The sequence below is a fragment of the Cinclus cinclus genome, chromosome 1 (assembly GCF_963662255.1).
Source record: "Cinclus cinclus chromosome 1, bCinCin1.1, whole genome shotgun sequence".
NCBI classification, from domain to species: Eukaryota; Metazoa; Chordata; class Aves; order Passeriformes; family Cinclidae; genus Cinclus; species Cinclus cinclus.
The window spans coordinates 151,268,924-151,294,738 of record NC_085046.1 but is presented as its reverse complement, the minus strand read 5'-3'; the positions used below and the strand labels follow the sequence as shown (position 1 = coordinate 151,294,738).

Genomic DNA, 25,815 nt, shown 5'->3' with positions numbered 1-25,815 from the left:
CCTAAAAAATCCCCAAAAAATCCCCAAAAAATCCCCAAAAAATCCCCAAAAAATCCTAAAAATTCTCAACACCTCCCACATCCCAAAACTTCCCAAAAAATTCCCAAATAAATCCCAAAAAATTCCCAAAAAAATCCCAAAAAATTCCCCTCAATCATCCCAAATTCCATTCCCGGAAACCTCAAAAATTCTCAAAAACCCCTCAAAAAAACCCCTAAAAAAACCCCTAAAAAATCCCCAAAAAATCCCCAAAAAATCCTAAAAATTCTCAACACCTCCCACATCCCAAAACTTCCCAAAAAATTCCCAAATAAATCCCAAAAAATTCCCAAAAAAATCCCAAAAAATTCCTCTCAATCATCCCAAATTCCATTCCCGGATGCCTCAAAAATCCCAAAAAAAAACCCCAAAAAACCCCCAAAAAAACCCCAAAAACCCCCAAAAATAACCCCAAAATTTCCTTCCAAAAAAAAAAAAATTCCCAAAATTTCCTAAAATTTTCCCAAATTTTTTTCCCCCCCCCAGCACCAACGCCGGCACCTGGATCTCGCTCGGGAGCTCTCGGATCCCGCGGAGCAGCAACGAGCCTGGGCCACCATTGGTAGAACTTTCATGTTCATGGCTGAAGAATTCCCAGAATTCCAAGAATTTCCGGAATTTCCGGAAGGATCCTTAAAAAACGAGAAAATTCCAGAAATTTTGAAAAATTCCGGAAATTTTCAAGAAGTTCCGCTCGCGTTTCGTCGAGCGCTGGAGGCGTTCCGGAATAGCCTGGATATCCTGGACACCAGGTTGGAAGGTGGGGGAAAAAAAAAATGGGAATTTTTTGGGAATTTTTGGGATGTGGGAGGTGTTGGGAATTTTTAGGATTTTTTTGGGATTTTTTTGGGATTTTTTTGAGGGGTTTTTGAGAATTTTTGACGCATCCGGGAATGGAATTTGAGATGATTGAGGGGAATTTTATTGGAAATTTTTGGATTTTTTTGGGAATTTTTTGGGATTTATTTGGGAATATTTTGGGAAGTTTTGGGATGTGGGAGGTGTTGGGAAATTTTGGGATTTTTTTGGGAATTTTTTGGGATTTTTTTTAGGGTTTTTTTTGAGGGGTTTTTGAGAATTTTTGACGCATCCGGGAATGGAATTTGGGATGATTGAGGGGAATTTTTTAGGATTTTTTTGGGAATTTTTTGGGAATTTTTGGGAATTTTTGGGAAGATTTGGGATGTGGGAGGTGTTGGGAATTTTTAGGATTTTTTTGGGAATTTTTTGGGATTTTTTTAGGGGTTTTTTTGAGGGGTTTTTGAGAATTTTTGACGCATCCGGGAATGGAATTTGGGATGATTGAGGGGAATTTTTTTGGAAATTTTTGGGAAATATTTTGGGAATTATTTGGAAATTTTTGGGATGTGGGAGGTGTTGGGAATTTTTAGGGTTTTTTTGGGATTTTTTTGGGATCTTTTTGGGATTTTTTTAGGGGTTTTTTTGAGGGGTTTTGAGAATTTTTGACGCATCCGGGAATGGAATTTGGGATGATTGAGGGGAATTTTTTTGGAAATTTTTGGGAAATATTTTGGGAATTTTTTTTAAATTTTTCGGATGTGGGAGGAGTTGGGAATTTTTAGGATTTTTTTAGGTTTTTTTGTGATTTTTTTGGGAATTTTTTGGGATTTTTTTAGGGGTTTTTTTGAGGGGTTTTTGAGAATTTTTGAGGTATCCGGGAATGGAATTTGGGATGATTGAGGGGAATTTTTTTGGAAATTTTTGGGAATTTTTTGGGATTTATTTGGGAATATTTTGGGAATTTTTGAGATGTGGGAGGTGTTGGGAAATTTTGGGATTTTTTTGGGATTTTTTTGGGATTTTTTTGGGATTTTTTTGGGGTTTTTTTGGGATTTTTAGGGGTTTTTTTGAGGAGTTTTTGAGAATTTTTGAGGTTTCCGGGAATGGAATTTGGGATGATTGAGGGGAATTTTTTAGGATTTTTTTAGGAATTTTTGGGATTTTTGGGAAGATTTGGGATGTGGGAGGTGTTAGGAAATTTTGGGCATTTTTTTGGGGATTTTGAGGCATCTGGGAATGGAATTTGGGATGATTGAGGGGAATTTTTTTGGAAATTTTTGGGAATTTTTTGTGATTTATTTGGGAATTTTTTGGGAAGTTTTGGGATGTGGGAGGTGTTGGGAAATTTTGGGGATTTTTTGGGATTTTTTTTGAGAATTTTTTGGAAATTTTTTGGGAATTTTTGGGATTTTTGGGAAGATTTGGGATGTGGGAGGTGTTGGGAAATTTTGGGGATTTTTTTGGGATTTTTTGGGGATTTTTTTGGGAACGTGGGAATGGAATTTGGGTCGTTGGAGTGGAATTTTCGTGCTGTCGGAATTTTTTGGGGAATTTGGGATTGGAATTCTGGAATTCTCAATTCTCAGAATTCCCAATCCAGACTCCTGCCATTCCTGATCCCAGAATTCCTGGAATTCCTGATCCAGAATCCTGATTCCCGACTTCTGGAATTCCCAAATCCCAGATTTCTGACCCCTGATCCCCGAATTCCCAGAATTTCCATTCCCAAGTCCGTGATCCCAAATCCTGGAATTCCCAACCTCAAATCCCAAAATTCCCGTTCCCAAATCCTGGAATTCCTCGAACTCCCAGTCCCAAATCTCTGATCTCAAATCCCATTTTTTTCTCCAGAATTCTCAGATCCCACAATTCCCAATCCCAAATCCTGGAATTCCAGGAATTCCCAGAATTCCCATATCCTGGAATTCCAAATCCTGGAATTCCAGAATTCCACGAATTCCCAGAATTCCCAAATCCCAGAATTCCCAAATCGTGGAATTCCAGAATTCCAGGAATTCCCAGAATTCCCAGATTCTGGAATTCCAGAATTCCAGGAATTCCCAGAATTCCCAAATCGTGGAATTCCAGAATTCTAGGAATTCCCAGACTTCCCAAATCGTGGAATTCCAGAATTCCAGGAATTCCCAGAATTCCCAAATCCTGGAATTCGGGAATTCTCAGAATTCCTAAATCCCGGAATTCCAAAATCCTGGAATTCCAGAGATTCCAGGAATTCCCAAGCCCCAGGATTCAGAAATATTGGAATTCCAGAATTCCCAGAATTCCCAAATCCCGGAATTCCAGAATCCCAGAATTCCAGAATTCCCAGAATTACCAAACCCCAGAATTCCCAAATCCTGGAATTCCAGAATTCCAGGAATTCCCAGAATTCCCAAATCGTGGAATTCCGGAATTCCAGGAATTCCCAGAATTCCCAAATTCTGGAATTCTTGAATTCCGGGAATTCCCATTGAATTCCCAAATCCCAGAATTCCCAAATCCTGGAATTCCAGAATTCCCGGAATTCCCAAATCCCAGAATTCCCAAATCCCAGAATTCCCAAATCCTGGAATTCCAGAATTCCCGGAATTCCCAAATCCCAGAATTCCCAATCCTAAATCCTGGAATTCTGTGCCCAGATCCCAGAATTCCTTAAATTCCTGATCCCACACCTCAAAATTCCTGACCCCAAAAAATCCTGGAATTCTTGTCATTCCCTATCCCAAATCCCGGAATTTCTGATCCCAAATCTCATCATTCCCAGAATTCCCGGAATTCCCAATCCTATATTTTAGAATTCGTCATCCCAAATGTTGGTAATCCCAAATCCCAGAATTCCCAGAATTTCTGACCCCAAATTCTCAACCTTTAATCCTTGACTCCAAATCCCAATTTATTCCCATTGAGTTCCCATTGAATATTCCCATTTTATTCCCGTTTTATTCCCGTTTCATTCCCATTCCATTCCCGTTTTATTCCCACTGGATTCCCATTTTATTCCCATTTTATTCCCATTGAGTTCCCGCTGAATTCCCATTTCATTCCCGTTTTATTCCCGTTTTTTTCCCATTTTATTCCCATTATTCCCATTCTATTCCCATTCTATTCCGGTTTTATTCCCGTTTTATTCCTGTTTTATTCCCATTGAATTCCCATTGAGTTCCCACTGAATTCCCATTTCATTCCCGTTTTATTCCCGTTTTTTTCCCATTTTATTCCCTTTATTCCCGTTTTATTCCCGTTTTATTCCCGTTTTATTCCGATTTTAATCCCATTTTAATCCCATTTTATTCCCATTTTATTCCCATTATTCCCATTCTATTCCCATTTTATTCCCGTTTCATTCCCATTTTATTCTCATTCCCATTCGTTTCCCATTTTATTCCCATTTTATTCCCATTTTATTCCCATTTTAATCCCATTTTAATCCCAATTTATTCCCATTTTATTCCCATTTTATTCTCATTGATTTCCCATTTTATTCCCATTTTAATCCCATTTTATTCCCATTTTATTCCCGTTGAATTCCCATTGAGTTCCCACTGAATTCCCGTTTTATTCCTGTTTTATTCCCTTCTTATTCCCATTTTATTCCCATTTTAATCCCATTTTAATCCCATTTTATTCCCATTGGATTCCCATTTTATTCCCATTGAATTCCCATTGAGTTCCCACTGAATTCCCATTTTATTCCTGTTTTATTCCCTTTTTATTCCCATTTTATTCCCATTGAATTCCCATTTTAATCCCAATTTATTCCCATTTTATTCCCATTTTAATCCCATTTTAATCCCAATTTATTCCCATTTTATTCCCATTTTATTCTCATTGATTTCCCATTGAATTCCCATTTTAATCCCATTTTAATCCCATTTTATTCCCATTATTCCCATTCTATTCCCATTTTATTCCCGTTTTATTCCCATTTTATTCCCATTTTAATCCCATTTTAATCCCATTTTAATCCCATTGGATTCCCATTTTATTCCCATTGAATTCCCATTGAGTTCCCACTGAATTCCCATTTTATTCCTGTTTTATTCCCGTTTTATTCCCGTTTTATTCCCATTTTATTCCCTCTGATTTCCCCTGGAATTCCCCTCTTATTCCTATCGAATTCCCACTGAATTCCCATGGAATTCCCGTTGAATTCCCGTTATTCCCATTGGATTCCCAATTTATTCCCATTTTATTCTCATTCCCATTTTATTCTCGTTTTATTCCCTTTTTATTCCCACTGAATTCCCGTTGAATTCCCATTTTATTCCCATTTTATTCCCGTTTTATTCCCATTTTATTCCCGTTTTATTCCCATGCTATTCCCGTGTTATTCCCGTGTTATTCCCGTGTTATTCCCGTGTTATTCCCGTGCTATTCCCGTGCTATTCCCGTTTTATTCCCGTGCTATTCCCACGCTATTCCTGTGCTATTCCCGTGTTATTCCCATTTTCTTCCCCTGTTATTCCCGTGTTATTCCCATGCTATTCCCGTGCTATTCCTGTTTTCTTCCCGCGCTATTCCCGTGCTATTCCCGTTTTATTCCCGTGTTATTCCCGTTTTCTTCCCGTTTTCTTCCCGTGTTATTCCCGTGCTATTCCTGTTTTATTCCCGCGCTATTCCCGCGCTATTCCCGTGCTATTCCCGTGTTATTCCCGGTTTATTCCCGTGTTATTCCCGCGCTATTCCCGTGTTATTCCCGTTTTATTCCCGCTCTATTCCCGCTCTATTCCCGTGTTATTCCCGCGCTATTCCCGCTCTATTCCCGCTCTATTCCCGCTCTATTCCCGCGTTATTCCCGTTTTATTCCCGCTCTATTCCCGCTCTATTCCCGCTCTATTCCCGTGTTATTCCCGCTCTATTCCCGCTCTATTCCCGCTCTATTCCCGCGCTATTCCCGTGTTATTCCCGCGCTATTCCCGCTCTATTCCCGCTCTATTCCCGGTTTATTCCCGGTTTATTCCCGCTTTATTCCCGTGTTATTCCCGCTCTATTCCCGCTCTATTCCCGCTCTATTCCCGCGTTATTCCCGTTTTATTCCCGCTCTATTCCCGCTCTATTCCCGCTCTATTCCCGTGTTATTCCCGCTCTATTCCCGCTCTATTCCCGGTTTATTCCCGCTCTATTCCCGCTCTATTCCCGCTCTATTCCCGCTCTATTCCCGCTCTATTCCCGTGTTATTCCCGCTCTATTCCCGCTCTATTCCCGCACTATTCCCGTGTTATTCCTGCGCTATTCCCGTTTTATTCCCGCTCTATTCCCGCGTTATTCCCGCTCTATTCCCGTTTTATTCCCGCTCTATTCCCGTGTTATTCCCGCTCTATTCCCGCTCTATTCCCGCTCTATTCCCGTGTTATTCCCGCTCTATTCCCGCTCTATTCCCGTGTTATTCCCGCTCTATTCCCGCTCTATTCCCGCTCTATTCCCGCTCTATTCCCGCTCTATTCCCGCTCTATTCCCGTGTTATTCCCGCTCTATTCCCGCTCTATTCCCGCTCTATTCCCGCGTTATTCCCGCTCTATTCCCGCTCTATTCCCGCTCTATTCCCGCTCTATTCCCGCTCTATTCCCGCTCTATTCCCGCGTTATTCCCGCTCTATTCCCGCTCTATTCCCGCTCTATTCCCGCTCTATTCCCGCTCTATTCCCGCGTTATTCCCGTTTTTCCCCCTCCCTTTCCCCCTTTCCCAGGATTCCTGCCCCGCCGGGAGCTGCTGCGGATGCGGAGTCGCCTCCTGCTCAACCTGGGGCTGCTGCAGGAATCGCTCGGGAACTGCGGCAGCAGCTCCGGCCTCCTCCGGGACAGCGCCCGCCTGGCCCTGTGAGAGTCCCGGAATTCCGGGAATTCCGGGAACGCCGGGAACGACGGGAACGACGGGATGGGATTTTATTGGGAACGTTTTTGAGGCGATTTTTGGGGATTTTCGGGGAGGTTTTTTGGGATTTTGGGATTTTTTTTGGGGATGTTGTAGAGCGCCCCCACCTGGCTGAGAGCGAGTCAACGGAAATTTGGGAATTCCGGGAATTCCGGGAATTCTGGGAGTGCCAGGAATGCCGGGACGGGTTTTTTTAGGGAATTTATTTGAGGCGATTTTTGGGAATTTTTGGGGACTTTTTTTTGGGTTTTTGGGATTTTTGAGAATTGTGGAATTGGGATTTTGGGGACTTGGGATTGGGATTTTTTTTTGGGACTTTTGTGGGATTGGGATTTTGAAAATTCCGGGAATTCCGAGAATTCCAGGATGGGATTTTTTGGGAATTTTTTTGATGTGATTTTTGGGAATTTTCGAGGAAGTTTTTTGGGATTTTGGGATTTTTTTTTGGGGATGTTGTAGAGCGCCCCCACCTGGCTGAGAGCGAGTCAACGGAAATTTGGGAATTCCGGGAATTCTGGGAATGCCGGGATGGGATTTTTTTGGGGATTTTTTGGGAATTATTTTGACGCAATTTTTGGGAATTTTCGGGGATGTTTTTTGGGATTTTGGGATTTTTTTGGGAATGTTGTAGAGCGCCCCCACCTGGCTGAGAGCGAGTCAACGGAAATTTGGGAATTCCGGGAATTCTGGGAGTGCCGGGAATGCCGGGAACGACGGGATGGGATTTTTTTGGGAACGTTTTTGAGGCGATTTTTGGGGATTTTCGGGGACGTTTTTTGGGATTTTGGGATTTTTTTTGGGGATGTTGTAGAGCGCCCCCACCTGGCTGAGAGCGAGTCAACGAAAATTTGGGAATTCCGGGAATTCCGGGAATTCTGGGAGTGCCAGGAATGCCGGGACAGGTTTTTTTAGGGAATTTATTTGAGGCGATTTTTGGGAATTTTTGGGGACTTTTTTTTGGGTTTTTGGGATTTTTGAGAATTGTGGAATTGGGATTTTGGGGACTTGGGATTGGGATTTTTTTTTTGGGACTTTGGGATTGGGATTTTGAAAATTCCGGGAATTCCGAGAATTCCCGGATGGGATTTTTGGGAATTTTTTTGATGTGATTTTTGGGAATTTTCGGGGATGTTTTTTGGGATTTTGGGATTTTTTTGGGAATGTTGTAGAGCGCCCCCACCTGGCTGAGAACGAGTCAACGAAAATTTGGGAATTCCAGGAATTCTGGGAATTCTGGGAGTGCTGGGAATGCCGGGACGGGTTTTTTTAGGGAATTTATTTGAGGCGATTTTTGGGAATTTTTGGGGACATTTTTTTGGGAGTTTGGGATTTTTTGAGAATTGTGGAATTGGGATTTTGGGGACTTGGGATTGGGATTTTTTTTTTGGGACTTTGGGATTGGGATTTTGAAAATTCCGGGAATTCCGAGAATTCCCGGATGGGATTTTTGGGAATTTTTTTGATGTGATTTTTGGGAATTTTTGGGGACGTTTTTTGGGATTTTGGAATTTTTTTGGGGATGTTGTAGAGCGCCCCCACCTGGCTGAGAGCGAGTCAACGGAAATTTGGGAATTCCGGGAATTCTGGGAATGCCGGGATGGGATTTTTTTTGGGATTTTTTGGGAATTATTTTGACGCAATTTTTGGGAATTTTCGGGAATGTTTTTTGGGATTTTGGGATTTTTATGGGAATGATGCAGAGCGACCCCACCTGGCTGAGAGCGAGTCAACGAAAATTTGGGAATTCCGGGAGTGCCGGGAATGCCGGGACGGGTTTTTTTAGGGAATTTATTTGAGGCGATTTTTGGGAATTTTTGGGGACATTTTTTTGGTTTTTTGGGATTTTTGGAATTGTGGAATTGGGATTTTGGGGACTTGGGATTGGGATTTTTTTTTTGGGACTTTGGGATTGGGATTTTGAAAATTCCGGGAATTCCGAGAATTCCGGGATGGGATTTTTTGGGAATTTTTTTGATGTGATTTTTGGGAATTTTCGGGGATGTTTTTTGGGATTTTGGGATTTTTTTGGGAATGTTGTAGAGCGCCCCCACCTGGCTGAGAGCGAGTCAACGGAAATTTGGGAATTCCGGGAATTCTGGGAGTGCCGGGAATGCCGGGAACGACGGGATGGGATTTTTTTGGGAACGTTTTTGAGGCGATTTTTGGGGATTTTCGGGGACGTTTTTTGGGATTTTGGGATTTTTTTTGGGGATGTTGTAGAGCGCCCCCACCTGGCTGAGAGCGAGTCAACAGAAATTTGGGAATTCCGGGAATTCTGGGAATTCTGGGAATGCCGGGATGGGATTTTTTTGGGGATTTTTTGGGAATTATTTTAACTCAATTTTTGGGAATTTTCGGGGATGTTTTTTGGGATTTTGGGATTTTTTTGGGAATGTTGTAGAGCGCCCCCACCTGGCTGAGAGCGAGTCAACGAAAATTTGGGAATTCCGGGAGTGCCGGGAATGCCGGGACGGGTTTTTTTAGGGAATTTATTTGAGGCGATTTTTGGGAATTTTTGGGGACATTTTTTTGGGTTTTTGGGATTTTTGAGAATTGTGGAATTGGGATTTTGGGGACTTGGGATTGGGATTTTTTTTTTGGGACTTTGGGATTGGGATTTTGAAAATTCCGGGAATTCCGAGAATTCCCGGATGGGATTTTTGGGAATTTTTTTGATGTGATTTTTGGGAATTTTCGAGGACGTTTTTTGGGATTTTGGGATTTTTTTGGGGATGTTGCAGAGCGCCCCCACCTGGCTGAGAGCGAGTCAACGGAAATTTGGGAATTCTGGGAGAGAATTTGTTTTTTTGGGAATCTGGGATTGATTTTTTTTTTGGGAATTTTGGGAATCTGGGGTTGGAATTTTGAGAGTTTAGGGAATCTGGGATTGAATTTTTTGGGAATTTTGGGAATTCTGGGGTTGGATTTCTGGGCATTCTGGGAATCTGGGATTGGAATTTTGGGAGTTTAGGGAATCTGGGATTAGAATTTTGGGAATTTTGGGAATCTTGGATTGGAATTTTTGGAAATTTTGGGATTCTGGGATGGGAATTTTGGGAATCTGGGATGGGAATTTTTGGACTTTTGGGAATCTGGGATTGGAATTTTGGGAATTTTGGGAATTCTGGGATTGGGATTTTGGGAGTTTAGGGAATCTGGAATTGGAATTTTGGGAATTTTGGGAATCTTGGATTGGAATTTTTGGAAATTTTGGGAATCTGGGATGGGAATTTTGGGAATCTGGGATGGGAAGTTTTGGACTTTTGGGAATCTGGGATTGGAATTTTGGGAATTTTGGGAATTCTGGGATTGGGATTTTGGGAGTTTAGGGAATCTGGGATTGGAATTTTGGGAATTTTGGGAATCTTGGATTGGAATTTTTTTAGAAATTTTGGGAATCTGGGGTTGGATTTTTTTTGGGAATTTTGGGAATCTGAGATTGAATTTTTTGAGAATTTTTGGAATCTGGGATTGGAATTTTGGGAGTTTTGGGAATCTGGGATTGGATTTTTTTTAGGAATTTTGGGAATCTGGGTTTGGATTTTTTTGGGAATTTTGGGAATCTGGGATTGTAGTTTTGTGAATTTTGGGAATTCTGGGATTGATTTTTTTTTAGGAATTTTAGGAATTGCGGGGTTGAATTTTTTTGGGAATTATCTCCTGATTCCCAATTTTTTTTTTTTTGTTTTTTTTCCCCTCCCCCAGGGAATCCCAATGTTTGGAAGATCAATTCCGGGCCCATTTTAACCTGGGGCTGCTGCAGCAACGAGGGGCGGAATTCCAGGAATCCCTTGGGAGCCTCGGGAAAGCTCGGGAATGCGCCCGGAGCCTCGGGAATGCTGAGCTCGAGAGGGAAACTCAGGCGGCCACAGCCCAGGTGGGAAAGGTCGGGGGGAATTTGGGGGGGCTTTGGGATTTTTGGGGGTTTTTGGGGATTTTTTTTGGGGGATTTTTTGGGGATTTTTTGGGGATTTTTTGGGATTTTTTGGGGATTTTTTGGGGGTTTTTTGGGGATTTTTTGGGATTTTTTGAGGGTTTTTTGGGGATTTTTTGGGGATTTTTTGGGGGTTTTTGGGGGTTTTTGGGGATTTTTTGGGGATTTTTTGGGGATTTTTTGGGGGTTTTGGGGATTTTTTGGGGATTTTTTGGGATTTTTTAGGATTTTTTAGGGATTTTTTGGGGATTTTTTGGAGATTTTTGGGGATTTATTGGGATTTTTGAGGATTTTTTGGAGAATTTTTTAGGGATTTTTTGAGGGTTTTTTTGGGAATTTTTGGGGATTTTTTAGTGATTTTTTGGGGATTTTTGGAGATTTTTTGGGGGATTTTTGGGGATTTTTTGGGATTTTTTGGGGATTTTTTGGGGATTTTTTTGGGATTTTTGGAGATTTTTTTGCGGGATTTTTGAGGATTTTTTGGGATTTTTTTAGGGATTTTTTGGAGGTTTTTTGGGATTTTTTTGGGGATTTTTTGAGGATTTTTTGAGAGTTTTTAGGGGATTTTTTAGTGATTTTTCGGGGATTTTTGGAGATTTTTTGGGGGATTTTTTTGAGGATTTTTTGGGGATTTTTTGGGATTTTTTTGGGGATTTTTTGAGGATTTTTTGGGATTTTTTGGGGATTTTTGGAGATTTTTTGGGGAATTTTTGGGGATTTTTTGGGGATTTTTTAGGAGTTTTTGAGGGATTTTTTTGAGATTTTTTTAGGGATTTTTTGGGATGTTTTGGGGATATTTTGGGATTTTTTTGGGGATTTTTTGAGGATTTTTGGGGATTTTTTGGAGATTTATTGGGGGTTTTTTGGGGATTTTTTTGGGATTTTTTTGGGATTTTTTGGGGATTTTTTGAGGGTTTTTTGGGGATTTTTTGGGGGATTTTTGGAGATTTTTTGGGGATTTTTTGGGGATTTTTTTAGGGATTTTTGGAGATTTTTTTGGGGGTTTTTTGGGATGTTTTGGGGATTTTTTGGGGATTTTTGGGGGATTTTTTGGGGATTTTTTGGGATTTTTTTGGGGATTTTTTAGGGATTTTTTTGGGATTTTTTTGGTGATTTTTTTGAGGATTTTTTGAGAGTTTTTAGGGGATTTTTTAGTGATTTTTTGGGGATTTTTGGAGATTTTTTTGGGGGATTTTTGGGGATTTTTTGGGGATTTTTTGGGGGATTTTTTGGGATTTTTTGGGGATTTTTTGGGGGATTTTTTGGGGGATATTTTTGGGGATTTCTTGGGATTTTTTGGGGATTTTTTGGGGATTTTTGGGGATTTTTTGGGGATTTTTTGGGGGATTTTTTGGGATTTTTTGGGGATTTTTTTGGGGATTTTTTTGGGGATTTTTTGGGGATTTCTTGGGATTTTTGGAAATTTTTTCGGGGATTTTTGAGGATTTTTTGGGGATTTCTTGGGATTTTTTGGGGGATTTTTGAGGATTTTTTGGGGATTTTTTTGGGATTTTTGAATATTTTTTCGGAGATTTTTGAGGATTTTTTGGGGATTTCTTGGGATTTTTTTGGGATTTTTGGGGTTTTTTTTGGGGATTTTTTGGGGATTTTTTGGGATTTTTTTTGGGGATTTTTTAGGAATTTTTTGGGATTTTTTGGGATTTTTTGGGGGATTTTTTGAGGATTTTTTGAGAGTTTTTAGGGGATTTTTTGGGGATTTTTTGGGGATTTTTGGAGATTTTTTGGGGATTTTTGGGGATTTTTTGGGATTTTTTGGGGATTTTTTGGGATTTTTTGGGGATTTTTTGGGGATTTTTTGGGGATTTTTGAGGATTTTTTTGAGAATTTTTTAGGGATTTTTTGAGGGTTTTTTTTGGAATTTTTGGGGATTTTTTAGTGATTTTTTGGGATTTTTGGAGATTTTTTGGGGGATTCTTGGGGATTTTTTGGGGATTTTTGAGGATTTTTTTGAGGATTTTTTAGGGATTTTTTGAGGGTTTTTTTGGGAATTTTGGGGGATTTTTTAGTGATTTTTTGGGATTTTTGGAGATTTTTTGGGGGATTTTTGGGGATTTTTTGGGGATTTTTTGGGATTTTTTGGAAATTTTTTGGGATTTTTTGGGGATTTTTTGGGGATTTTTGAGGATTTTTTGGGGATTTTTTTAGGGGTTTTTTGGGGGATTTTTGGGGATTTTTTGGGATTTTTTTTGGGATTTTTTAGGATTTTTTGGGGGATTTTTTGGGGATTTTTTAGGATTTTTTGAGGGATTTTTTAGGAATTTTTTGGGATTTTTTGTGATATTTTTGGGGATTTTTTGGGGATTTTTGGAGATTTTTTGGGGGATTTTTGGGGATTTTTTGGGATTTTTTGGGGATTTTTTGAGATTTTTTGGGGATTTTTTGGGGATTTTTTGGGATTTTTTGGGGATTTTTTGGGGGATTTTTGGGGGATTTTTTAGGATTTTTTGGGGGATTTTTTGGGGATTTTTTGGGATTTTATGGGATTTTTTGGGGGTTTTTTGGGGATTTTTTGGGGATTTTTGGAGATTTTTTGGGGGATTTTGAGGATTTTTTGGGATTTTTTGGGGATTTTTTGGGATTTTTTGAGGATTTTTTGAGATTTTTTGGGGGATTTTTTGGGGATTTTTTGGGATTTTTTGAGGATTTTTTGAGATTTTTTGGGGGATTTTTTGGGGATTTTTTGGGATTTTTTGAGGATTTTTTGAGAGTTTTTGGGGATTTTTTGGGAATTTTTTGGGAATTTTTCTGGGATTTTTTTTTTATTTATTTTCAGGATTTTTTTTAGGAACTCCTGGGGATTTTTTTGGGAATTCTGGGATTTCTTTTCCCAGGTTTTGCTGTCCCTGGGTGACTTTGAGGGCACCAGAATTTTGGGATTCCTTGGGAATTTTTTGGATTTTTTTTTTGTGATTCCTTGGGAATTTTGGGGGTTTTTTTGGGATGTTTTTTTTTTCTTAATTTTGGCTTTTTTTTGGGAATTCCTGGAGATTTTTTTGGGAATTCTGGGATTTCCTTTCCCAGGTTTTGCTGTCCCTGGGTGACTTTGAGGGCGCCAGAATTTTGGGATTCCTTGGGAATTTTTTGGATTTTTTTTTGCGATTCCTTGGGAATTTTGTGGTTTTTTTGGGGATGTTTTTTTTTTCTTAATTTTGGCTTTTTTTTGGGGAATTCCTGGAGATTTTTTTGGGAATTCTGGGAATTCTTTTCCCAGGTTTTGCTGTCCCTGGGTGACTTTGAGGGCGCCAGAATTTTGGGATTCCTTGGGAATTTTGGGGTTTTTTTGGGGGATGTTTTTTTTTCTTAATTTTGGCGCTTTTTTTGGGGAATTCCTGGGGATTTTTTTGGGAATTCTGGGATTTCTTTTCCCAGGTTTTGCTGTCCCTGGGTGACTTTGAGGGCGCCAGAATTTTGGGATTCCTTGGGAATTTTGGGGTTTTTTTGGGGGATGTTTTTTTTTCTTAATTTTGGCTTTTTTTGGGGAATTCCTGGGGATTTTTTTGGGAATTCTGGGATTTCTTTTCCCAGGTTTTGCTGTCCCTGGGTGACTTTGAGGGCGCCAGAATTTTGGGATTCCTTGGGAATTTTGGGGTTTTTTTGGGGTTTGTTTTTTTTTTCTTAATTTTGGCTTTTTTTGGGGAATTCCTGGAGATTTTTTTGGGAATTCTGGGAATTCTTTTCCCAGGTTTTGCTGTCCCTGGGTGACTTTGAGGGCGCCAGAATTTTGGGATTCCTTGGGAATTTTGGGTTTTTTTTGGGGATTTTTTTTTTTCTTTGTTTTGGCTTTTTTTTTGGGGAATTCCTGGGGATTTTTTTGGGAATTCTGGGAATTCTTTTCCCAGGTTTTGCTGTCTTTGGGTGACTCTGAGAGCGCCAGAATTTTGGGATTCCTTTGGAATTTTTTGGATTTTTTTTTTGGGATTCCTTGGGAATTTTGGGTTTTTTTTTTTGGGATTCCTTTGGAATTTTGTGGTTTTTTTGGGATTTTTTTTTTTTTCTTAATTTTGGCTTTTTTTGGGGGGGGAATTCCTGGAGATTTTTTTGGGAATTCTGGGATTTCTTTTCCCAGGTTTTGCTGTCCCTGGGTGACTTTGAGGGCGCCAGAATTTTGGGATTCCTTGGGAATTTTGGGGTTTTTTTGGGGGATGTTTTTTTTTCTTAATTTTGGCTTTTTTTGGGGAATTCCTGGGGATTTTTTTGGGAATTCTGGGATTTCTTTTCCCAGGTTTTGCTGTCCCTGGGTGACTTTGAGGGCACCAGAATTTTGGGATTCCTTGGGAATTTTGGGGTTTTTTTGGGATATTTTGTTTTCTTAATTTTGGCTTTTTTTTTTTGGGGAATTCCTGGGGATTTTTTTGGGAATTCTGGGATTTCTTTTCCCAGGTTTTGCTGTCCCTGGGTGACTTTGAGGGCGCCAGAATTTTGGGATTCCTTGGGAATTTTGGGGTTTTTTTGGGATATTTTGTTTTCTTAATTTTGGCTTTTTTTGGGGGGGGAATTCCTGGAGATTTTTTGGGAATTCTGGGATTTCTTTTCCCAGGTTTTGCTGTCCCTGGGTGACTTTGAGGGCGCCAGAATTTTGGGATTCCTTGGGAATTTTGGGGTTTTTTTGGGGGATTTTTTTTTTCTTAATTTTGGCGCTTTTTTTGGGGAATTCCTGGGGATTTTTTTGGGAATTCTGGGATTTCTTTTCCCAGGTTTTGCTGTCCCTGGGTGACTTTGAGGGCGCCAGGCGGGCGCTGCGCCGGGCGCTGGCCCTGGGCAACCCCGGGGAGGCTGAGAGGAGGCGACTGCGGCACAGCCTGAGGCACGGTCAGTGGCACCGGGAAAGGGATCCCGAAAGGGACCCCGAAACTGAGCCCCAAAATGGAGCCCAAACGGCCCAAAAATGGGACTGAGATGGCCCCAAAAACGGAACAGAAAGGGAGCCAAAATGGCCCAAAAATGGGACTGAAATGGCCCCAAAAATGGAACAGAAATGGAGCCGAAACGGCCCCAAAATGGAACCTAAATGGAGCCAAAATGGCCCCAAAAATGGAACTGAAAGGGCCCCAAAAATGGAACAAAAATGGAGCCAAAATGGCCCCAAAATGGAGCCGAAACGGCCCAAAAAATGGAACCTAAATGGCCCAAAAATGGGACTGAAATGGCCCCAAAAATGGAACCTAAATGGCCCAAAAATGGAACTGAAATGGCCCCAAAAATGGAACAAAAATGGAGCCAAAATGGCCCCAAAATGGAGCCGAAACGGCCCAAAAATGGGACTGAAAGGGCCCCAAAATGGAGCTGAAACGGCCCAAAAATGGGACTGAAATGGCCCCAAAAATGGAGCCAAAATGGCCCAAAAATGGGACTGAGATGGCCCCAAAAACAGAACAAAAATGGAGCCAAAATGGCCCCAAAATGGAGCCAAAACGGCCCAAAAATGGGACTGAAATGGAACAAAAATGGAGCCGAAACGGCCCAAAAATGGGACTGAAAGGGCCCCAAAAATGGCCCCAAAATGGAGCTGAAACGGCCCAAAAATGGAACTGAAATGGCCCCAAAAATGGAACAAAAATGGAGCCAAAATGGCCCAAAAATGGAACTGAAATGGCCCAAAAATGGGACTGAAAGGGCCCCAAAAATGGAACCTAAATGGAGCCAAAATGGAACCAAAATGGCCCAAAAATGGGACTGAAATGTAACAAAAATAGAGCCAAAATGGCCCCAAAATGGAGCTAAAAACGGCCCAAAAATGGGACTGAAATGGCCCCAAAAACAGAACAAAAATGGAGCCAAAATGGCCCCAAAATGGAGCTGAAATGGCCCCAAAAACGGAACCTAAATGGAGCCCAAACGGCCCAAAAATGGGACTGAGATGGCCCCAAAAACGGAACAGAAAGGGAGCCAAAATGGCCCCAAAATGGAGCCGAAACGGCCCAAAAAATGGAACCTAAATGGCCCAAAAATGGGACTGAAATGGCCCCAAAAACGGAACAGAAATGGAGCCAAAATGGCCCCAAAATGGAGCCGAAATGGCCCAAAAATGGGACTGAAAGGGCCCCAAAAATGGCCCCAAAATGGAGCTGAAACGGCCCAAAAATGGGACTGAAAGGGCCCCAAAAATGGAACAAAAATGGAGCCAAAATGGCCCAAAAATGGAACTGAAGTGGCCCAAAAATGGGACTGAAATGGCCCCAAAAATGGAGCCCAAACAGCCCAAAAATGGGACTGAGATGGCCCCAAAAATGGCCCCAAAATGGAGCCAAAATGGCCCAAAAATGGAGCCGAAACGGCCCAAAAATGGGACTGAAATGGAACAAAAATGGAGCCAAAATTGCCCCAAAATGGAGCTAAAAACGGCCCAAAAATGGGACTGAAAGGGCCCCAAAAACAGAACAAAAATGGAGCCAAAATGGCCCCAAAATGGAGCCGAAATGGCTCCAAAAATGGAACCTAAATGGAGCCAAAATGGCCCAAAAATGGAACTGAAATGGCCCCAAAAATGGAACAAAAATGGAGCCAAAATGGAGCCGAAACGGCCCAAAAATGGGACTGAAATGGAACAAAAATGGAGCCGAAATGGCCCAAAAATGGGACTGAGATGGCCCCAAAAATGGAGCCAAAATGGCCCCAAAATGGAGCTGAAATGGCCCCAAAAATGGAACCTAAATGGAGCCTAAATGGCCCAAAAATGGAACTGAAAGGGCCCCAAAAATGGAACAAAAATGGAGTCAAAATGGCCCAAAAATGGGACTGAGATGGCCCCAAAAATGGAACAAAAATGGAGCCAAAATGGCCCAAAAATGGAACAGAAATGGAGCTGAAACGGCCCAAAAATGGAACTGAAATGGAACAAAAATGGAGCCGAAACGGCCCAAAAATGGGACTGAAATGGCCCCAAAAATGGAACAAAAATGGAGCCAAAATGGCCCAAAAATGGGACTGAAAGGGCCCCAAAAATGGAACAGAAATGGAGCCAAAATGGAGCCGAAACAGCCCAAAAATGGGACTGAAAGGGCCCCAAAAATGGAACCTAAATGGAGCCAAAATGGCCCCAAAAATGGAACTGAAATGGCCCCAAAAATGGGACTGAAATGGCCCCAAAATGGAGCCAAAATGGCCCAAAAATGGGACTGAGATGGCCCCAAAAACAGAACAAAAATGGAGCCAAAATGGCCCCAAAATGGAGCTGAAATGGCCCCAAAAATGGAACAAAAATGGAGCCAAAATGGAGCCGAAACGGCCCAAAAATGGGACTGAAATGGAACAAAAATGGAGCCGAAATGGCCCAAAAATGGGACTGAAAGGGCCCCAAAAACAGAACAAAAATGGAGCCGAAATGGCCCAAAAATGGGACTGAGATGGCCCCAAAAATGGAGCCAAAATGGCCCCAAAATGGAGCCGAAACGGCCCAAAAATGGGACTGAAATGGAACAAAAATGGAGCCAAAATGGCCCCAAAATGGAGCTGAAATGGCCCCAAAAATGGAACCTAAATGGAGCCGAAACGGCCCAAAAATGGAACTGAAATGGCCCCAAAAATGGGACTGAAAGGGCCCCAAAAATGGAACAAAAATGGAGCCAAAATGGCCCAAAATGGAACCAAAACGGCCCCACGTGACACGGAAATGTCCCCAGGTGTCCCCAAATTGGCACCAAGTCACCCAAAAATGTCCAAAATTGGCTCCCAAATGTCCCAAGCCCCAGTGATGTCCCCAGGGCTGTCCCCAATGTCCCCAGGGATGTCCCCAATGTCCCCAGGGCTGTCCCCATTGTCCCCAATGTCCCCAATGTCCCCAATGTCCCCAGCGCTGTCCCCAATGTCCCCAGGGATGTCCCCAATGTCCCCAGGGATGTCCCCAATGTCCCCAGGGCTGTCCCCATTGTCCCCAATGTCCCCAATGTCCCCAGGGATGTCCCCAAAGCTGTCCCCAATGTCCCCAACACTGTCCCCAATGTCCCCAGGGCTGTCCCCATTGTCCCCAGGGCTGTCCCCAATGTCCCCAACACTGTCCCCAATGTCCCCAGGGCTGTCCCCATTGTCCCCAAAGCTGTCCCCAGTGTCCCCAGGGATGTCCCCAATGTCCCCAGGGATGTCCCCAAAGCTGTCCCCATTGTCCCCAAGGCTGTCCCCAATGTCCCCAACACTGTCCCCAATGTCCCCAAAGCTGTCCCCAATGTCCCCAGGGCTGTCCCCATTGTCCCCAGGGCTGTCCCCGATGTCCCCAACACTGTCCCCATTGTCCCCAAAGCTGTCCCCAGTGTCCCCAGGGATGTCCCCGATGTCCCCAACATTGTCCCCAATGTCCCCAATGTCCCCAACGCTGTCCCCAATGTCCCCATTGTCCCCAGGGCTGTCCCCAATGTCCCCAACGCTGTCCCCAGTGTCCCCAGGGCTGTCCCCAATGTCCCCAACGCTGTCCCCAGTGTCCCCAGGGCTGTCCCCATTGTCCCCGACGCTGTCCCCATTGTCCCCAACCCTGTCCCCAATGTCCCCAACGTCCGTCCCCATTGTCCCCAGGGCTGTCCCCAATGTCCCCAACGCTGTCCCCATTGTCCCCAGGGCTGTCCCCAATGTCCCCAACGCTGTCCCCAATGTCCCCAACATTGTCCCCAATGTCCCCAATGTCCCCAGGGCTGTCCCCAATGTCCCCAACATTGTCCCCAATGTCCCCAATGTCCCCAGGGCTGTCCCCAATGTCCCCAACACTGTCCCCAATGTCCCCATTGTCCCCAGGGCTGTCCCCGATGTCCCCGACGCTGTCCCCATTGTCCCCAGGGCTGTCCCCAATGTCCCCAACGTCCGTCCCCATTGTCCCCAACGCTGTCCCCATTGTCCCCAGGGCTGTCCCCAGTGTCCCCAACGTCCGTCCCCATTGTCCCCAACGCTGTCCCCGATGTCCCCAACGCTGTCCCCATTGTCCCCAACCCTGTCCCCATTGTCCCCGACGCTGTCCCCGTGTGTCCCCTCAGCCTCGCGCGTGTCCCGCTGTCTGTCCCGTCTGTCCGGAGGTGACGCCGCTGTCCCCTCTGCGTCCCCGGCCGTGTCCCTGTGCGAGCGCCTCGGGGACAGCCTGGCCCAGCTCGGGGACTTCCGCAGGGCGGCCGAGTACTACGGGAAACAGGTACGGGAAAAATCCGGGAACCGTCCGGGGGGAATAAAAAAAAACGGGAATAACGGGGCAAAGGAAGGGCTGGGAATTTATCCGGGAGCAACGAGGGAAAAATCTGGGAAAAATGCGGGAATGATGTGGGAGTGATCCGGGGAAAAATCTGGGAAAAATGCGGGAATGATGTGGGAGTGATCCGGGGAAAATCTGGGAATGATGTGGGAGTGATCCGGGGAAAAATCTGGGAAAATCTGGGAATGATGTGGGAGTGATCCGGGGAAAAAATCTGGGAAAAATGCGGGAATGATGTGGGAGTGATCCGGGGAAAATCTGGGAATGATGTGGGAGTGATCCGGGGAAAAATCTGGGAAAAATGCAGGAATGATGTGGGAGTGATCCGGGGAAAAAATCTGGGAATGATGTGGGAGTGATCTGGGGAAAATCTGGGAAAAATCTGGGAATGATGTGGGAGTGATCCGGGGAAAAAATCTGGGAAAAATGCGGGAATGATGTGGGAGTGATCCGGGGAAAAATCTGGGAATGATGTGGGAGTGATCCGGGGAAAATCTGGGAAAATCTGGGAATGATGTGGGAGTGATCCGGGGAAAAAATCTGGGAAAAATGCGGGAATGATGTGGGAGTGATCCGGGGAAAATCTGGGAATGATGTGGGAGTGATCCGGGGAAAAATCTGGGAAAAATGCGGGAATGATGTGGGAGTGATCCGGGGAAAAAATCTGGGAATGATGTGGGAGTGATCTGGGGAAAATCTGGGAAAAATCTGGGAATGATGTGGGAGTGATCCGGGGAAAAAATCTGGGAAAAATGCGGGAATGATGTGGGAGTGATCCGGGGAAAAATCTGGGAATGATGTGGGAGTGATCCGGGGAAAATCTGGGAAAATCTGGGAATGATGTGGGAGTGATCCGGGGAAAAAATCTGGGAAAAATGCGGGAATGATGTGGGAGTGATCCGGGGAAAAATCTGGGAATGATGTGGGAGTGATCCGGGGAAAATCTGGGAATGATGTGGGAGTGATCCGGGGAAAAATCTGGGAATGATGTGGGAGTGATCCGGGGAAAATCTGGGAAAAATGCGGGAATGATGTGGGAGTGATCCGGGGAAAATCTGGGAAAAATGCGGGAATGATGTGGGAGTGATCCAGAGAAAAATCTGGGAAAAATGCGGGAATGATGTGGGAGTGATCTGGGGAAAAATCTGGGAAAAATGCGGGAATGATGTGGGAGTGATCTGGGAAAAATGCGGGAATGATGTGGGAGTGATCCGGGGAAAATCTGGGAAAAGTGTGGGAGTGATCCGGGGAAAATCTGGGAAAAATCTGGGGATGATCCAGGAAAAATCTGGGAATAACGAGGGAAAGAGCTGGGAATTCATCTGGGAATAACGGGGAGTTATCCGGGAAGAATCCGGGAACAATGCAGGAGTGATCCGGGAAAAATGCGGGAATGATGTGGGAGTGATCCAGGGAAAATCTGGGAATGATGTGGGAGTGATCCGGGGAAAATCTGGGAAAAATGCGGGAATGATGTGGGAGTGATCCGGGGAAAAATCTGGGAATGATGTGGGAGTGATCCGGGGAAAAATCTGGGAATGATGTGGGAATGATGTGGGAGTGATCCGGGGAAAATCTGGGAAAAATGCGGGAATGATGTGGGAGTGATCCAGGGAAAATCTGGGAATGATGTGGGAGTGATCCGGGGAAAAATCTGGGAAAATTGCGGGAATGATGTGGGAGTGATCCGGGGAAAAAATCTGGGAAAAATGCGGGAATGATGTGGGAGTGATCCGGGGAAAAAATCTGGGAATGATGTGGGAGTGATCTGGGGAAAATCTGGGAAAAATCTGGGAATGATGTGGGAGTGATCCGGGGAAAAAATCTGGGAAAAATGCGGGAATGATGTGGGAGTGATCCGGGGAAAAATCTGGGAATGATGTGGGAGTGATCCAGGAAAAAAATGGGAAAAATCTGGGGATGATCCAGGAAAAATCTGGGAATAACGAGGGAAAGAGCTGGGAATTCATCTGGGAATAACGGGGAGTTATCCGGGAAGAATCCGGGAACAATGCAGGAGTGATCCGGGAAAAATGCGGGAATGATGTGGGAGTGATCCAGGGAAAATCTGGGAATGATGTGGGAGTGATCCGGGGAAAATCTGGGAAAAATCTGGGAATGATGTGGGAGTGATCCAGGAAAAATCCGGGAATAATGAGGGAAAGATCTGGGAATTCATCCTGGAATTACGGGGAAGAATCCGGGAATGATGTGGGAATGATCCAGGAAAAATGCGGGAAAAATCTGGGGATGATCCAGGAAAAATCCGGGAATAACGAGGGAAAGATCTGGGAATTCATCTGGGAATTACGGGGAAGAATCTGGGAATGATGTGGGAATGATCCGGGAAAAATCCGGGAAAAATGCGGGAATGATCCAGGAAAAATCTGGGAAAAATCCGTGGATGATGTGGGAATGATCCAGGAAAAAAATGGGAATAATGTGGGGATGATATGGGAAAAATCTGGGAATGATCCAGGAAAAATCAGGGAATAATGTGGAAATGATCCGGGAAAAATCTGGGAATTACTCAGGAAAAATGTGGGATTTTCTAGGAAAAAATCTGGGATTTATCCAGGAAAAAATTTGGGATTTATCCAGGAAGGATCCGGGAATTATCCTGGAAAAATGTGTGAATTATCCAGGAAAAGTCTGGGAATGATCCAGGAAAAATCTGGGAATTATCCTGGGAAAATCTGGGAATGATCCTGGGAAAATCTGGGAATTATCCTGGAAAAGTCTGGGAATGATCCAGGAAAAATCTGGGAATTTTTCTGAAAAAGTCTGGGATTTATCCATTAAATAATCTGGGAACGATCCTGGGAAAATCTGGGAATAATCCTGGAAAAATCTGGGAATGATCCTGGGAAAATCTGGGAATTATCGTGGAAAAATCCGGGAATTATCCTGAAAAAGTCATGGAATTATCCTGAAAAAATCTGGGAATTATCTTGGAAAAATCTGGGAATTATCCTGAAAAAATCCGGGAATGATCCTGAAAAAAATCTGGGAATTATCCTGGGAAAATCTGGGAATTATCTTGGAAAAATCTGGGAATGATCCAGGAAAAATCTGGGAATTTTTCTGGAAAAGTCTGGGATTTATCCATGAAATAATCTGGGAATAATCCTGGAAAAATCTGGGAATTATCCTGGGAAAGTCTTGGAATTATATTGGAAAAATCTGGGAATTATCGTGAAAAAATCTGGGAATTATCTTGGAAAAATCTGGGAATGATCCAGGAAAAATCTTAGAATTATCCTGAAAAAATCTGGGAATTTTTCTGAAAAAAATCTGGGATTTATCCATGAAAATAATCCGGGAATTATCCTGAAAAAAAATCTGGGATTTATCCATGAAATAATCTACGAACAATCTGATAAAACTCCGGGAATAATCTGGGAATAACTGAGACATTTTCCCACTTTTTTCCTTTTTTTTTCTTTTTTTTTTTCTTTTTCATTTTTCTTTTTTTTCTCCCTCTTTTCCCACTTTTTTCCCTTTTTCCTTTTTTTTCTTTTTTTTTCCTTTTTTTTTCTTTTTTTCCTCCCTCTTTTCCCACTTTTTTCCCTTTTTTTCTTTTTTTTCCTTTTTTTTCCTCTTTTTTTTTCTTTTTTCCCTCCCTCTTTTCCCACTTTTTTTCTTCTTTCTTTTTTTCTTTTTTATTCTTTTTTTTTTCTTTTTTCTTTTTTTCTTTTTCTTCTTTTTTCCCACTTTTTTCTTTTTTTTTCCTTTTTCTTTTCTTTTCTTCTCCCTCTTTTCCCACTTTTTTCCTTTTTTTTCCTTTTTTTTCCTTTTTTTTCTTTTATTTTTTTCCTCCCTCTTCTCCCTCTTTTTTCTTTTTTTCTTTTTTTTTCTTTTTTTCTTTTATTTTTTCCTTCCTTTTTTCCCACTTTTTTCTTTTTTTTTTCTTTTTTTTCCCTTTTCTTTTTTCCTCCCTCTTTTCCCACTTTTTTCTTTTTCTTTTTTTTCCTTTTTTTCTTTTTTCTTTTTTTTCTCCCTCTTTTCCCACTTTTTCCTTTTTTTTTCTTTTTTTTTCCTTTTTCTTTTCTTTTCTTCTCCCTCTTTTCCCACTTTTTTCTTTTTTTTTTCATTTTTTAATTTTTCTTTTCTTTTTTTCCCTCCCTCTTTTCCCACTTTTTTCCTTTTTTTTCCTTTTTTCCTCTTTTTTCTTTTATTTTTCCCTCCCTCTTCTTCCTCTTTTTTCTTTTTTTCTTTTTTTTTCTTTTTTCCTTTTCTTTTTTCCTCCCTCTTTTCCCACTTTTTTCCTTTTTTCTTTTTTTTTCCTTTTTTTCTTTTTTCTTTTTTTTCCTCCCTCTTTTCCCACTTTTTTCTTTTTTTTTCATTTTTTTATTTTTCTTTTCTTTTTTTCCCTCCCTCTTTTCCCACTTTTTTCCTTTTTTTTCCTTTTTTTTCCTTTTCTTTTTTCTTTTTTTTTCTCCCTCTTTTCCCACTTTTTTCTCTTTTTCTTTTTTTTCTTTTTTTTTATTTTTCCCCTCCCTCTTTTCCCACTTTTTTCCCTTTTTTTCTTTTTCTTTTTCCTCCCTCTTCTCCCATTTTTTCTTTTTTTTTTCTCTTTTTTTTTCTTTTTTTCCTCCCTCTTTTCCTACTTTTTTCCCTTTTTTTCCTTTTTTTCCTTTTTTTTCTTTTTTTTTCTTTTTTCTTTTTTTCTTTTTCTTCTTTTTTCCCACTTTTTTCTTTTTTTTTCCTTTTTCTTTTCTTTTTCTCCCTCTTTTCCCACTTTTTTCCTTTTTTTTCCTTTTTTTTCCTCTTTTTTCTTTTATTTTTCCCTCCCTCTTCTCCCTCTTTTTTCTTTTTTTCTTTTTTTTTCTTTTTTCCTTTTCTTTTTTCCTCCATCTTTTCCCACTTTTTTCCTTTTTTTCTTTTTTTTTTCTTTTTTTCTTTTTTCTTTTCTTTTCTTTTCTTTTTTTTCCTTCCTTTTTTCCCACTTTTTTCTTTCTTTTTCTTTTCTTTCTCCCTCTTTTCCCACTTTTTTCTTTTTTTTCTTTTTTTTCCTTTTATTTTTTCCTTCCCTCTTTTCCCACTTTTCCCCCTTTTTTTCTTTTCTTTTGCTTTTCTATTTTCCCTCCCTCTTTTCCCACTTTTTTCTTTTTTTTTCATTTTTTTTCTCCCTCTTTTCCCATTTTTTCTTTTTCTTTTCTTTTTTTTCTCCCTCTTTTCCCACTTTTTTATTTTTTCTTTTTTTTTCCTTTTTTTCCTTTATTCTCCTCCCTCTTTTCCCACTTTTTTCTTTTTTTCTTTTTTTTCTTTTTTTTCTTTTCTTTTTTTTCCTTCCTTTTTTCCCACTTTTTTCTTTTTTTTCTTTTTTTTCCTTTTATTTTTTCCCTCCCTCTTTTCCCACTTTTTTCTTTTTTTTTCATTTTTTTTTCTCCCTCTTTTCCCATTTTTTCCTTTTTTTCTTTTTTTTCTTTTTCTTTTCTTTTCTCCTCCCTCTTTTCCCACTTTTTTCCCTTTTTTTCTTTTCCTTTTCTTTTTTCCCTCCCTCTTTTCCCACTTTTTTTCTCATTTTTTTTCCCCTCTTTTCCCATTTATTTTTTTTTTTTAATCTTTTTAATTTTTTTTTTTTTTTTTTTTTTTTAAATTTTTTGGGAATTCTGCTCCCAGCTGGCCCTGGCTGAATCCCTGGGTTTCGAGGCTCGGGACCTGGCCGTGATCCACGTCTCGCTGGCCACGACGTTCCGGGATCTGGGAGAACATTCCAGAGCTTTGGAGCATTTCCAGAAGGAGCTGGAGCTGCGCCAGGGGGAGCCCCTGGAGGTGGAAACGGCCCCGAATTCCAACCCCCCCCCAAAAAAAAAAAAAAAACAAAAAAATTCCCCCCCCCCAAAAAAAAATCCTCCCCCCAAAAAAATCCTCAAATTCCTGAGCCTGAATTCCCAAATTTCCAAAAAAATCCCCCCCTTAAAAAAAAAACAAACAAAAAAAATCCCCAAATTCCTGAGCCTGAATTCCCAAATTTCCAAAA

At 41.8% G+C, this 25,815-nt stretch overlaps 1 protein-coding gene across 1 annotated transcript in view; it reads left to right on the top strand.

The window, feature by feature from the left end:
* Positions 1-25,815, top strand: part of LOC134058034 (tonsoku-like protein) — a 37,478-nt gene that overhangs the window by 6,062 nt on the left and 5,601 nt on the right. Inside the window, exons 4-9 of the mRNA XM_062515106.1 lie at positions 526-799; positions 6,527-6,656; positions 10,417-10,588; positions 15,361-15,475; positions 19,621-19,772; positions 25,455-25,616. Coding sequence (XP_062371090.1) covers positions 526-799; positions 6,527-6,656; positions 10,417-10,588; positions 15,361-15,475; positions 19,621-19,772; positions 25,455-25,616 — 1,005 coding nt within the window. The remainder of the gene's footprint in view (positions 1-525; positions 800-6,526; positions 6,657-10,416; positions 10,589-15,360; positions 15,476-19,620; positions 19,773-25,454; positions 25,617-25,815) is intronic.